Here is a 15,577-nt window from a genome sequence, read left to right on the forward strand (position 1 = left end):
TTGCAGCTGGTCACTAGTAAACCATGCTTATTTCTCCATGAGGTGAGAGAGCTGTGCTGGCAGAAGAATGCAAGGAAATCCAGTGGGTGCTGTGCACACCTGCGCTTCCCTTTGGCTGAGCGTGATTGCATGTGCATGCCGACGCTGGTGTCCCGCCGGGCCAGGCACACTTGCTCGGGTGCAGCAGGACTGGCCCTGCGCAGGGTAGGAGCCTTCCCAGGCGGTGGGAGTCGCAGCAGGGAGGGCTAAGGCGGGCACGCCGGCTTGGAGGCGAGTCACGTGGGCCTTCCCAGCTCACGCACTTCCTCTGTGCTTGTGCCTCCCTCTCACAAGCACCTCCCCGCATACATGCCTTTCCCGCACACACACCTCGCCACACACGCACCCCCTCTGTGCCTGCTGCCCAAGTCAGTGTGCCACGGCTGCAGCTATAAGCAGCTTTTGCCTGACCACATCAGGAGTGGATGTCGAGGAGGGCAGGCCTGGGGACGAGGTCTCAGTTGGCAGCAGTGGCCTTTCTGAAATGTCCGGGTCTGGCCCAGTGTGCTGTCCGAGGGCTCCCGAGGGAACTCGAAGCCCAACTCCTGGCACGGCGCCTGCAGTTTCCCCGAGTCCAGGGTACCAGGCTGCATCTGGTGTGGGTGGGAGGGTGCGGGAGGAAATCCCCGTTCATAAAGACCACTTGCCTCCACACCTGCCAGCCAGATGTGCTTCTCCTGGTGCAGTCCCTGTCCAGATGTGACAAAACCCTGGCACCTCTGCAGTGACCCGCTCAGACCCTGGATGGCCCCTGCCGTGTCACAGCTCAGCATTTTCCTAAAAAGTTGTCTAGACGCTGACGCTGGGCACGGTGGGAGGACTCTGCTTCAGACTTTAATGTGGGCTCTCTAACCCCGCCTAGCAGCTTGTTAAATGTCAAGTGCCAGAGGACATCACCCTTGCTCCACAGTACACAGGAAAGAGCCTTGAAGAATTTTCATTATGAAAAACACTCCTACTTCTCTTGCTCTGAGGAAGATTGTTTCCTCTGACAGTGATTTTCAGCTGCAGCATGTGCAGCAGGCTCTTAGCATCCTTTCCCACGGAGGCCCTTAGAGGCCGCCTGCGACACCAGGGAGCGGACCAGGTCCCAGGGAAGAATTCCAGAGGCACCAGGGCAGCAAGGAAAGCAAGGAGGAGCGGGGCTGTGTCTCCAGAGAAAGCCGTGCTGTCCTGAGTCCTGTCCACCCTTGCTGGGGACATTCTGGATGGATCACGAGCTACCTTCTGCCCCCACAAACCTAGGGAGCGAGAGGCCAGTTCAACAAGACCGGTGAAGATTTTCCAGAGCCCCTTGGGCTTCAAACTTGAATGCAGGGGCTGGGGATATAGATCGGCAGCACAGTACATGCCTGGCAAGCGCAAGGTCCTGAGTTTGATTCCTGGTACCTCCCCTCTCCCCAAAAACCTTGAATGCCCACTTCCCCACACCCGCTATAAAGTACGCCATTCTTCTGAGAATGAGGGCTACAGGCCTGGCGCTACGTGCTTCAGCTCACGTGACACATCATGGGCTGTAATTCCTCCTCGTTAATTTCAGGGAGTTTTCGGATGTGTAAAACCACGCTGTTCCCGCTGGCCTATAAATAACGTGTCTGGTCTGGAGTTAGGCTCGGCACCACAGAGAGGCAGACTGAGTTCCCATATGCTTTCCTCTGCTTCTCCCAACTGTGGGCATCATTAGCACCCACTATTTACGCGGTGCGGGGAGGGATGTAATCTCTCTGCAAATATTCCCTTCCCTGACACACTTTCCCCACCCAGTCGCTTCGCTCAGAAATAACTAGTAGTGAGGGCTGAGGAATATCGTAAATGGCTTCTTGGTGAAATTTTATAATTTTTATGAGAGGTTTTCTCCCTTACATTTTCTCCTTTACCATAATGAAGAAGTAGAGATTAGGTAGAGGCTCACCTGAAATATTGAGCTAGGCTAAGGGAATGTTACAGAAACAAGTTCCATTTCCCTTAGCTCCAGGGCTGTGTGAAGGGGTGGGACATAGATTTGCTGGGCTGGATGCCGAAGGCGGAAAGTGTCCTTCCCCTGAAGGGACACAGTCTGGGTCATCCCTTCTGTTCACTGTGCTCAGTACTGCCCCGTGGGGTGCTTGGTGCCATCTTGGTGCCACCCGGTCATGGGTCCTGGGGGCATCAGTGGCACTGATCCCCCTGTGTCCCTCCCCAAGACTCAGGGCCAGGAGGCTTCTTGGCGAGTTGATTCTTCTGCTTCTTGGCCAGTCCTGAAATAGCCAGGTCTCAGGAGGACTGCTGAGGCTCTAGAAAACTTCAGAGAGGCCCGGTATCTGCTAGGCATCGGAGGTGCTCACGCCAAAGCTTCATTATAGGAGCAGCCGAGGCCCACCGTGCTTCTCAGGCATCCTGTGTCCCACGCTGGGTGCGAGGTGTGGCCCAGCCTCTCCTTCCTGCCGCTCCTTTGCACTGTGTTGTCTGCATTATGTTTACCACGCAGGTGACTGAGATGGGAGGAAGGGACCCACTCGGGCTGAGGCTTTCTAGCCAGTAGCCTCTGAGGCAGGTTTGGACCGGGATGGTCAGCGTCCAGGGCTGTGCCTTGGCTGCAGCCTGAGGCTCAGTTATTGCAGTAAACGGCTGGTCAGTGTGGATTCACCTCCGCCTCTCAGGTTACTCCCAACTCACTGGTGGGGCTGCGCGAACGTTCACGAACATTCTGTTGGTGACTTTCTCCAGAGTACGGAGTATATAGATGTCTAAGGCCGCACATGATCATGCCAGTCTAGGCGGTCACCAGTGCCTGGGAAATCCAGTGTGCAATACTCTATGCCAGTGAAACTGACCAGAGGGAAATGTGACTCTGGGAACTGAAAGGGAGGAGGTGAGTAAAGCAGCTAGGAAGAAGTGCAGTGAAATGTGTGCCACGCAGATCACGGGAGGACAGACGGGCGCTCACGGTGTCACACTACGGAAGGAATTAAGGCTCTCAACGCATTGGAGGGAGACGAGTGGAAAGCATGTCTGAGAAAATGGGGGCTAGAGAGGGAGTCAGGGCGCTGGCCGTTATGCTTCGGTTATTTTACAGTTTCTGAAAAATGGATGTAAAACAGCATCAGTTTATCATAACAGAAAGCTCTGCAGAAGAAAGAACTGATTACTACAGCATCAAACACAGTCGAAATGATTTTTAAGAACATGTAGCTGCTTTTCCCACAAAGAGTGTCTCATCTTTAATGAATGCAGCGAAACTTATCCGGTGACTTTGAACATATATTGCCAGATAATGATAAGTGTCATTCCTGAGCAAGTGGGGGACTGGCAGACTTCCCTTTCCTCCTGCGAATAGCGTGTAGGAAGACAGGTGTATGTGTCAGACTCTGGGCAGAACTCTAAAGCTAGGCCACCGCATTGTACCTGCACGCCCTCCAGCGGCGGACGTGTGGGCGCCCTGGACCCTGAGAAAGGCCCCAGCCTGCAACATTGAAGGCTCCTAGCATATTTAAATTAAGACATATGAAAAGAGGTTTGCAAGTACTGTGACACCTCATCATGCTTTTGTTTAATACAACAGTGCTCTGTGCTTTCAAAATACAGGCACAAGTGAAAGGATTCTCTCTCTTACCAAAGTCTGCCCTCATCCTGGATGTGGCCACCAAGACGCTACTACTGACCCTAAATCCATACCCATGGTAGAGTCTAATTATAAAGTAGGAAGAGTAACAGATTAATAAGGATAGCTACTGATAGAATAGCTGGAACAAGAAATAGTGAGAGAAGTTATTTGAGAAGTTAGGGATTATTTAATTCTGGTATTTTCCATTTACTATATTTGAATCATAGTTGACTTCAGACAGCTGGGAGCGCAGAAAGCTAACCAGCACAGGGCACAGCGCAGCCTGTAACGTAATCTGTGGTATCACGCCCTCAGTGAACACAGGGCTCGCATCTCATCATCCTAGTGGATCCCAGTGGCATCCACAGCAACTTGCTGGGAGCATTGTGAGACTGTCCCAAGAGGTGAGATCGTGGCCTGCAGCCACCCAGTCAGCCCCTGCCCAGTCTAGCATGTTCTTGTTGGTTGCGATATTTGATCTTCAGTCTAGAGGTTTTCCCTAAATATCCGAGGGATAGTCCCCAAAGAGGTTGGTCCTTGTCTCTATTTCATAGATGTTTCTTTTACAATTAAGCTTCATAACATCCATTTATATGTCATTTTCTATGTTTCAAATAATATATGATGAAAGTTCAGAAAATAATATAGAAAATGAAAGCAACCACACACAAACAACCCGGTGCTCTTGGCGCTTGGGAACTTACCATCACTGAGCGCTGCTAAGTGACTGGCAGAAGTTTTGCTTCGTGAGCTGATAGTTGACAAAGCTAACTAAGGAAATTTTAAAGAACAGTGTCCTGGGTAGGACAGAGCAGGCTGCTTCAGTGCTGGGGTTGGGGACAGGGAGACGTCTGTGACAGGCGCCCTTCCAAGCCCTACCCATTATATCAGGGAGACTTGGTGGTGTTTTATCAACCTCCCACATCATGGGGCTCCCTAAGAAGATTATGTTGCCTTTTAAAAAAAATCTAAGGAAACGCTAACCCATCATTTCCAGACCTGGAACTTTTCAAATGTTCATCAGCAGATGAACGGGTAGATACGCTGGTATTGTCACACAGCGGAGCACAACTTGGCAACAGAGGGGACTGCTAAGAAGGAGGACAGCAAGGGGAATTCTCAGTCTCACACTGGAGACAACTCACGGCCCGCTGTTGTGATTTCACTCTGTGATGTTCTATGGGAAAAACTGAGTCTTCCTGCGTGACGCTGGGGTGGGGATACATTCCATTGTTAATAGGCTGAGGCTACACTGGCGTTTACATTTGTCAGAACCATGAAACCATACACTAGAAATCGGTATGTCTTACTCGGTGAAAAATTCCCACTGACTCACACGTCCACGCTGGGGCCGTAACTGCTCAGAGGTCTCGCTGCGGGGTGGCTCTGAGTCACTTACGGTACATGCACGGCCGGCCCATCGGGTACCATGAGACAGTGGTGTGTATTGCCTATGGTTCAAGCCAGCAGGAACATGTTCAAAGAGCGAGGAAAAGAAATAATAAAGTTGGGATATTCTTAGCCATTAATAAAACTTTCTGGCCATTGGAGCTTAATATGGTAGCTTCAAATATGGAAATGGGTTCATTTAGTCAGTGTTTATTTGAAGACCACTGAGGCATCGTCTGTGACTCTCCTGCTGGGGAGGCTGTCCCTGCTGTGCTCAGTGATGTTGTGCTGACAGACAGAGGACGGGCGTGAGATCTCTCTTGATGAATCAGAAATGGTATAACCACCTCCCTTGCCTGTCCAGTTTCCTTTTTGTTCTCTCTCCGGGAGACTGCGGTAGGCAGTCTATTCTCCTGAAGCTGCTGGCCCCCACACACCCACGCCCCAGGCTTTGCTTTTGTCTCTAGGACCCCTGCCTTCCCACGGACCTTGGAGAACCCAGCTGGTCTCCCTGGTGCTTCCTGGGGATGCTTCTGTACTGCTGCTGAGCGTTTGGGGGCGCTGTCCGCCTCGCGTGCGACCCCTGCTGTCAGGATCCTACTCGGAGACACGCCGTTTGACCTTGGTAGACAATCAGCTGCGCGTCTCACTTTCCTCCTCTGAAAATAGCCACCGGAGTAACCTGATGCTCTCAGCCCCAAATGTTATGATGTTTATTTCCTAATTCTCGGCACAGGCCTTTGAGAACCTGGCCCCATCTCTAGGGTGTGTGTGTGTGTGTGTGTGTGTGTGTGTGTGTGTGTGTGTGTGTGTCCTCCACGTAGAGAAAGAACAATTTTTTCTGATTCTAAATTTCTTTTCACCCTAAAGTTCCTTTGTAATCATCTTTGACTGTGGGATTCAGTGGACTTTCCTATGCCTCTTGGCAGATGAAACAGGTTACCCGGAACTTGTCTATGAGGTGACTACAAGAGGCCAAAGGGTCACCTGGAATGTACAGCTCTTCCCAGAACCTGCCATCTGCATCATTCAAAATAAAGCACGTGTAGAAGTTTAGCTGTACCTAAAAGTCTCAAGTTTATCCTTCTTAAAAAATTCTGAAACACATGAGTATGTCCTTTTTAAAGACAACACATGAGTTTGTACTTCTGGGCAAGAATACAGAAGTTTGACAATTTGCCCATCTTTCTAAAAAATGTTTTTATTTCTGAAGCTAAATTTCTTTCCCTCAGGATGTATTTTCAAGTCTGGTTTTTATAATAAGGTAAAAAAACCCCTTTTATTTTATCCCTCCCTTTTCTGTTCTTGTTTATGTGACATATTGCAGTAATGCAATTTTATTTCTCAGTATTTGCCTTGGCCGTGGGGAAGTCTGTGTTTTGTTCCCAGGCTGTGATTATTCCCATATACTTATCATCAACAGTTGTGTTCTAATGTCCACTTGTGACTAAATTTTATATGCCCTTTTGTTTCAGGGGAAAAATGCTTTCCAAATTGAATTTATGACATTTAAAGGGAAGAAATTTTAGTTTTTTAAGATAATGCATATAAAACTGTAAGTTTGAATGGATCTTCTATAGGCTTCTATAGGGATTCAGTATGCTTTTGTGTTGCTCAATTATTCATCATGGTTTTATTATGATTGTAAATTTACCTGGGCTTTGGGGCCCTGTTTTAATTCTTCCTCCAGTAACGTATTTCATACATTTTTATTGGACTTTAAAAACACAGCTATCATAAAAATTAATTATATATAAATTTTCTCTTTCAAAATAGATGACCAAATTTGAGTATAATGTTATCTTAAAAAACAAATTACTAACCTAAGTGTTAGCAATATTTCCTGTGCCTGGTAAAATCAAGATAGGCAAGTGGCTTTGAAAGGTAGCTTGTTTGTTGCAGAAGCATGTGGCTGTGTATAGACCTGTAAATGGCAGTCTTAAGATACCAAGGGAGAAGAGTTTCCACACTAAGAGCTCTGTCCTGCTGGTGAAACCAATACTACTGTTCAGTGACAGTTACAGTGCCCCACCCACAGGAGACGTGTTTGTGTGGTGAGTATGCGTATTTCCCTTCTCCCTTCCCTACCTCTGTTTTTCCCCAACATACCTGGCTACAGCCTTCACTGCCCCTTTTTCTCAAGTCATTTACTTTGGTTTTTGTTTTGGAATGTCTTCAAATTTATGTACAAGATGCAAGTACTTTCACCCAGAGACTGTTGAAGTTTTCCAATTGTTCTCTTGATATCTTTTCTAACAAAAGGGTCTAATCCTGGACCATGCGTCATGATTACGTCTTGGGTGGTTGGCATCTCCACTGGTGCTTAACAACGCCTTCTTGGACCTTCAAAACCTTGACTCGTTTGAAAAGTGTGGGCTGATGACTTTGTGGAATGGCCTTAAGTTTGGGTTTGCTTGATGTTTCCTTGTGGTTACATTTAAATTCTGTACTTTGGGCTGTAGTATCATAGCAGTAAGGTTGATTTCACCGCACTATACCTTGCCAAGTGACATGTGATGTCCATTTGTTGGGGCATTGATGATGCTGGCCTCAATCACTTGTGTATAAGGTGGTATTTTCTGGTTTTCTGCTTTACTATAAAATTTGGTGCAAAGAAAATTTAAGCCTATATAAGCATACTTTGATGCATCAAATTTTGCTCTAGTTTTAGTGTCCATTTTTCTTACTTGAGTTGTTGCTTAAATGATTGCCATGTAGTGATTCTACCTTTCTTCTATATTAATAATTGGATTTTCTACTCTAAGGAAAAGATTTCCCTTCTCCCACTTATCTTTTTACTCATCTGTGTCTATGACTGTGAGCTCCTATTATATTCACTAAAATATGATGGGACACAATCAGTGTTCATCTGATGATGGGATTGTCTTGGTTTGGGTTGCAGGAGGCCTGTCTAGCTCGTGGTTCTTTGAGCACAGCCCTAGTTTGCTGCACAACCAGATGGTCCAGGCTCATAGTGAACTGCATGTCCAGCCTGGATCTGGCCCTTTGATGGAGAAGCCCTTGTTCCTAGTATTTAGAAGCCAAGATCTGGACACTTGGTTAATGTGTTAATATTATCTCTTAGTTATTGTGGACTGATCAGTCCTGCAACCTCCCAAATGACTGGATGGCAAAGGCTAAATGAAAGAGTAAAGTGGTATGATTTTAGGGCTCCAGGAGGTTCAAAACCCTCTAACAGAGAACACAAGATTCTCTGGGGACTGAGCCCAAGATCTTCTCTGGGCAGCCCATATTTATTTAGTTATCAAAACAAGGGAGGGGAATACTGAAGAAAGGCAGGACTCTCTCAAGGATTTTTCCAAGTAATACAAAATGTCACTTTAGGAGAAATATGTTATCTCCAGGAAGGTCTCCACCCAAGAGTGGGATGCCAGCTACTGCAGTCTTTATCTAGTTAATTGGGGTTGGAGCCAGGCATCCTTAGCAGCTGTGGCCTTGTCTTGTCCTTTGAGGCATCATGGCATCACAGGCCACCACAGGCTTCAGCTGGAGCAGTGACTCACAGAGGTTCACTTACTATGAGTCCATGGCCCATCTCCAGACAAGGGGCCTAGGCCTGGGACAGACTCACATGCAAACATGGAAAGGCAATTGGTTAATTTAAATCCTGCTCAGAATATCTATGTAGTGGTCTCTGCCACTTGTTGAATTCCCAATTTCTAGAGTGTTGACACTGCAGGCCTTCTTAGGGAATTGAGTCAGGAACTATATTTGGGTGTACATGGGTGTGTGTATTTTAAAATGAACACACACACACATACTTTCTCTTCTGTATTTACTTCTTGCTCACCTATCTCTCCAATATCATTTATGGATCTATTTCTCTCTAGTATCTATGTACTGAACACCATGAATTCACAATGACCCATTCAATTCCCACCAAGCACCATAGGGCTCATTCTGGCTTCCCATCCTTCTCACATCTGCAGCTGGATTTTTCAGCAGTGAGACTCACAGCTTCAGTTGGCCCTCATGGTCTCCTTCCTGTTCCTCTCGCTGTAGGTCCTCATGGTCTCCTTCCTGTCCCTCTTGCTGTAGGTAGCAGTTTTCCCTTGGCCACAGACTTCATGCAGGTACCTGTGACAAATTCTTGCTGCCTTATCAGTTACATCATTATCCTTTAGCACAAGAACTTTCTCCATGTTTGTTAGCTCCTTGGCCCCCCACTCCCTATTTATAATTTAATGGATAGAGAGGCGCTGACTGTTTTACCCCCTGGGTGAGATATAATCATAAGCTGATTTGATACAGATTAAACTGACTGCGTCTTCCATTAGTGAATGAGCGAGAGGCTATAGTGACAGAACTGACTACTCTCCAGTGCTTTCCTGATGTAACTCTTTGCAAATAACAGCAGTGTTTGAATATAAGTTAACTCTTCCTTATAAAGAGTCCTCTGCGTGATCACCGTGGTGCCTTTTTCACACTCTAATTTCAGTAGTGGGTTTTGCAACTTTTGCAAAGATGTGTATGAGGCTGTTGGTTTTTCACAAAGGCCGCTTCTTTTATTTTCATGAAAGTATCTGAACGCATGAGACTCACGTGATTCAGGGAAGGTAAAAACCACACCAGCAAATAGCACAGAGGTGTGCAACATGCTCACAGAAGGCAGCGATGCTGTGCAAATGCCTCTGCCAGCCCTGACACTGATGGGACCGCTCTATCGCTGTCAACATCGGAAGGATGCTCCGCGATGGTTTGCTGGCTGGGCAGCTGGCTGTGGTTTCACTGGTGCTCCATGCTGTGCTGGTGATGCAGTGGCCCTGTGGCTGTTAGGTTGATAGGGCAAGGGAAACTCCATTTTATTTCTGTAACTCCATATTAGAAGTCACTTAAACTTTAGATGAAGTTGATTCTCTACTCTCTCCTTTATACCTAACAAAAGGAGAACAGAGATATAAAATGAGAAACCAATAGTTAAAACAAATTGTAGGTAAGCAAAAAGTTAACTGTCCTAACAAACCCCTGGGAAATGTAAACCTCGTGACCAGGATGTGGCATTTTTGTAAAATTCCTAAATGAGGTAACATGGTTACCATGGTTACTTAGAAAAGTATGAAAACCCAGTACAAAGTTCTCTGGCAGCCGACATCTTGTTTTTCTGACTCTTGGTCAGTGGTGTTGGTCATGCACTTCAATAAAGCTTTGTTTGTCCCCACATTTTTGGCTTCTTATGAGTACCTATCTTGTTGAATCTCACCATGTCAAGGTCTATGGCAGCCTTGCTCATGCGCTGTAGACCACACTGAACAGGGCTTTTGTATTAGTGAAGCTTCTGTGTTGGTTCTGCACTGTCTTGTTAGGAGAAGGTGTGGCCACAGTGCTGCCTCACCTTGACACTCTTATGTGTCCTTCTTCTGTCTCTACTGCTCGAGTTTCCTTATGATGTTGTTTTACTCACTTTCTTCATCACTCAAAGTATCAGACACCCATGCTGAAAAGGGGTGAGGTTCATTTTGGCTCATGTTTCGGTAGTCTCAGTCCTTGCATGGGTTCCCAGGCAGGAGGGCCTGGCACAGGGGTCTGGTGGAGGAGAGCTGCTCACCTCATGGCAGACAGGAAGCAGGGGGTCAAGGCGGGAGCCCGGCAGGGAGATGCAACCTTCTGGGTCAAGCCAGTGACTACCTCTTCTGACCCATCTCCTAACAAGTCAGCTGTGAGCCCTCATAATCCAAGCACCTTCCAAAGTCCTGCCTAGGGTAGCATGAGGCTTCAGGGGACATCTAGGTAAACCATCACAGAGGCGATGGCCCCAGAGAGTGGAGGTGCCCTCAGGAGAGAAGGAACACATAACAAGTTAGCACAAGAAGTTCAGTAGATGCCCACCTCTTCAAAGCTATTTCTACCAATATGCCTCATGTTCTGTTCCTCTGCTCCTGCTCCTGGAGTTGCATTTGCTTTTCAGACATTACAGCACTCGGAATACAGAAGCTTTATGGCTGCTATAGTTTGAACACAGAGTGTCCGCAGAGGACTGGGTGCTACAGGCTTGGCCCCCATCCCAGGGTGCTGTTGGGATATGGTAGAATCCTTAGGAGTGGGTCCAGTAGAAGGAAATTAGGTCTCTGGGCTCTTGTGGGGGATATCAGAACCCTGGTGTTTTCTCTGTCACTCTCTCTTGTTTCTTTTGGTCTCCAAGCCACCACAAAGTGAGCAGTTTTCTTCTATCATGTGCTCACACCATGAGGTTTGGCCTCACAAGGCCCCCAAACAACAGAGCCATACGGCCATGAACTGAGACTGCTGAAACCATGAGCTTAAATCAGTCTTTCCTCCATATAAGTTTCTCCTTAGAAGTTCTTTAGGACTGTTGCCTCAGAGATGGAGAATTAACCCGATACCTATGGCTCACCTTTATAATCCTTGGTGTGTTTCAATTGAACTTTTGCACAAAGAACAAGTGATTATTTTGTTTTGGGGCAAATATGAATCATTTGGGCTGTGTGGTTAGTGTGAGAAGCCACTAATCAATCAACAGACATGGTGGTCTCTTCCCATGATTACAGTAACAGTAACACAGAGAAAAATATGCCTAGAGCTTTTCTCAAATATCAGGACTTACAATGCTTTCTGTCATACCTATTTGTGAAGGTTAAGGGTTCAGCTCTGAAGTACTTTCTTTGGTCTTAGAATTCCAGCAGTGTTTTTTGAACTGGTGGATTACAGTTACCTGGGAGTTGTTGATAAATTCTGCTACTGCTTTCTGGATAATTTTCCTTTTCTTCCTCCTCTCTCCTTTCATCTCTTCCTTTTTGACTTTCTCTTCCTTCCATCCTTCCTTCCTTCCTTCCTTCCTTCCTTCCTTCCTTCCTTCCTTCCTTCCTTCCTTCCTGTTTTCTGTCCCTTAAAAAGTCTCTTGATCTCAAATCTGATTTTATATCCCCATGAATCTTTTATCATCAGTCCTCTTCTCTCATTCTCTCAAGACACCATGTCCATATGTTCTGGCCGACCATCATATATGCGTTTCAGTTTTACAGAATCAGAGCTATTTCTTTGAGTGTATGTAGCATTTCCTTCTCTATCTTTGACTTCTGTTCTCATAGTTATATTTACTTTGAGCTATAGTGAACTGGGTTCCATAGTAGGAGGGGCAGAAAGACCTGAGCTCATAATCAGCCCTGCAGCAGCTGTGTCCATGTGTACTTAAAACTGGTGCACGTGTGTGTATGTTTTATGCATAGTAATACATATATCAATGGTTTATTTAAAATATTAAAAAGTACAGTGAAGTATGGAGCTCATCCCAAACCAGCCATATAGCAAAAAACAAGCATATATTTTAGAATATAACTCCACAGAGCTAGGATCTTGGACTCTTATGGTTGCAGACACCTAACACTAGGTGCTAGCACACTATTGAGTAAGTACTCGATAAAATTGGGCCAACTCTTGGTATTGTTCTTACACCGATACAGCCCTCCCCACAGTGCTTTGGAAATTGAAGGTAAGCGATGTGTCTTGAAGCACACGATATGCTAAGTTTCTCTTGTCCTCTCCCAGGCATCCTGTTTGTCATGGTGGTGCTGCTGTATATCATCTGGGTCCAGCTGGTAGCTGACTTGGAGACCTATCGGAGCGAGAAGCTGAAGGACTGTCTGGAGTTCACCCCGTCCGTCCTGTTTGGCTGGTCTTTCTTTGTCGCCCCGGCAGGGATATTTTTCTCTTTGCTGGCTGGCTTGCTCTTTTTAGTGGTTGGACGGCATATTCAGTTACATCACTAAACAAACTGTGGCCACTGGCATTTCCTTGAAAGATTTTAAAACACAGCCTATTTTCTTTTTCATTTTATTCTAGAAATATCAGCATTTGGTATACCTTCCTACTCATTTTTTGGAATGAAGCATTGTACCTGTGATGTCCTCTCATAGTTAAGTCCTAGAATTGCTCCCAAAAGCGACATGTTCCCGTCTCACCTAAGTACTGTCAAGGACCCGATTCTCCAGTAGAGCAGTACCTCAATTTCCTTTTCATGGCACATTTTGGGATCCAGGCAGGTTGCATAGGCCCAGTAATACTGTACCATCACTTGGGGCAAATCAAGATATGGTTTAAAGTCTCCTTTCTTGACATTTGCTTCTGCTGCTAATTTAAAAACAAGATCTTGGAGACAAATTAAGGTGAAAAACATATCATCAGAGAATTTCTTTCAATTCTCCCCTACTCACATACCTATCCACTTATACATACCCTGAGTCCTGTTAATAAATGATTCACTATTTAAAAATAGATGACAGTTATTCTTGTTAGCAGGAACTACAGACCTCTAAGTTAAAATGGATCCTAACAAATAAAACTCAAAATATGTATTTTGTTTTTTCTTACCAACATTAATTTGCTAACCTAATTCTGTTCTCTTAATTGTGCATGGTCACACAAGCCTTAAACTATACTTGAAACTGGCAGATCTGTACACCAAATTTTATATAATACAAATGCAGATTTTATAAACTTAAAGTTAGTTAATCGTATAATGTAATATGGTTGAAAATGTGTAAAAGCTAAGCACCTCAACTCAGTACATAATTCTATTTGATATTTTGAAATTCCCATTTAAAAATTACATTGTTAAGGTGTTCAGTATATGAAAATTTACTGGTGAAATGTGCTTTGAATATTCTCCACCTATAAAGTTTTGAAATACTTTCATATGAGGGTTAGAATAGTCTTGCTTTGTGAAAAGAGTATAAAATATTAACTCTCCCCTAGATTTTATAGGTACTGGTTCTTCTGATCATTTTATGTCTTTAACTATTGCCCCTCAATTTCTTCCTCTTTACAATAGGCATATTAACATTTACCGATCTTCAATTTCCTTTACTTCCTAGAAGGGAAGATTTTAAAAAATCTTTTTGTTGGGGGGAAAATGCCTCTTTACTATTTGCTAGCATAGACATGTTGCATATCAGAGAAGTTCCACTGGCATGAATGTTGACTGGAATCAAACCCATCTAAGAGATGTAGGTATTTGTATTCTGGAAGCTTCCATCATGGTATTAGTGAAGAAACAGCAACTCAACACTAGGTACGCACTTTGCTGGAGACCCCTCCCTGTTTCCTTCAAGAGCTGGGGAGAGGAAAAGGCCGGACTCAGAGGCAGAGGACAAGAGCCTGGAGGATGCTCTGGCAGGATGGCGGTGGCTTCCCACCCTCCTGTGTCTCATGGAGAGCTTGCTTGACCCTTCTTTGCCAGCCTTCTATTCATCCTGAGGCCTGTGTGGATGGGAGGGGCCTGAGAAGTGACGGTGTCAGCTTTCTACAGACTCCTGAGGACATTCTAGTAATAGTTAGGACTCGCCTGTAACAATGATAAAAAGAATTTTTTAAAAGCTCCAGACTTTTAACTGTTTTCTCAAGTCATTTCGATGATTATCGTGAATGTTTTTGTGGTCCTTCTCCTTTGTCTTCTTTGGTTTCATTTTTATATTGCTTCATTTACTTCTTTGCCTTTTCAGCTTGATTATTAGAAAAAATACTTATTGGTTCTGTTATGCATTTGGACTGTGTTTGTTAGTAAGTTATGGCATGCCATTTAGGTTTCTGGACAATGCTTACATGTATTTGATTAGCTCATGTCATCTGAAAATATGATTCCTGTTCTTAGCATATTGGAATGGAACCTTTTTTGGAGTATTTTATGCCATTTAAATTTCATGTACAAGCTGCTTTTAGTAAAAGTCTCAGTATTTATAACTTTGGATGATTACCCTCACTTGCAATACACTGATGTGGCTACTGTGTGTTTATCATAACACAGCTAGCTGATGAGTGTGACTTTGACACAGACCCACATATTTTGAGCTTTTTATAGCTGCAATGTGTCGGCTACATCACATCCGCCTCCTGAGAGGGAGGAGTGAAGGTGAGTCATGTGTGTGACATCAGCGTGTGAACTATATTTAAATTTTGTAAATATGAGGTGTGATGAACCATGGTGAGTGTTCAAATTCTTTAAAAAGTTACAGTAAAAGACACAGACACAGTACCACTTATATCCCTCAAAATACCCCACTCTCACTTCAAGCACACTGATCCCATCATTTCTGGCTTTTTCTGAAGCAGTTCTGGAAGACTTCTTTCTTGAGTACCTTTTTTTTTTTTTTGGTCAAGGTGGGCTTAGAATGCTGAATTGATTCAAACTGCTTCCCTTGCATGGTATTTTGACTCTGGGGAGGAGCCAGAAGTCACATGGTACCAGATCTGGTGAATAAGGTGGATGAGGATACACTGTCATGTTTTTACCAGTTGCTTTTGCTTTGGATGACACTCAGGAGCAGTATTCACCATATTTTTGATCATACTTCTTAAGAACACTCATGAAAAGGACTTCCAGAACTGCTTCAGAAAGTGACAAGGACAATGCATTAAGTGTGTCTGAAGTGAGCAAGAGGAGTTTGAGGGGGATTCATGGCAAGATGTCTTTTTCTTTATTAAGTTTTTAGAAATTTGAACATTCCTGATATATTTTGTTCCCTCTTCACATACAGTACGTTGCTATCCCAGTCTTAACTATGACCTGGGATACTGCCTTTAGAAATGTCTGTG

The 15,577-nt window shown here is 44.9% G+C and overlaps 1 protein-coding gene across 1 annotated transcript in view; it reads left to right on the forward strand.

Annotated features, from left to right (window-relative positions):
* Window positions 1-14,725, forward strand: part of Tmem182 (transmembrane protein 182) — a 44,481-nt gene extending 29,756 nt beyond the window's left edge. The window contains exon 5 of the mRNA XM_005400775.2: window positions 12,536-14,725. Within this exon, the coding sequence (XP_005400832.1) occupies window positions 12,536-12,756 (221 nt within the window). The 3' untranslated portion in view covers window positions 12,757-14,725. The remainder of the gene's footprint in view (window positions 1-12,535) is intronic.
* Window positions 14,726-15,577: the final 852 nt, after the last annotated feature.

The sequence above is a fragment of the Chinchilla lanigera genome, unplaced genomic scaffold (genome assembly GCF_000276665.1).
Source record: "Chinchilla lanigera isolate Chin_1 unplaced genomic scaffold, ChiLan1.0 scaffold00069, whole genome shotgun sequence".
Lineage (NCBI taxonomy): Eukaryota > Metazoa > Chordata > Mammalia > Rodentia > Chinchillidae > Chinchilla > Chinchilla lanigera.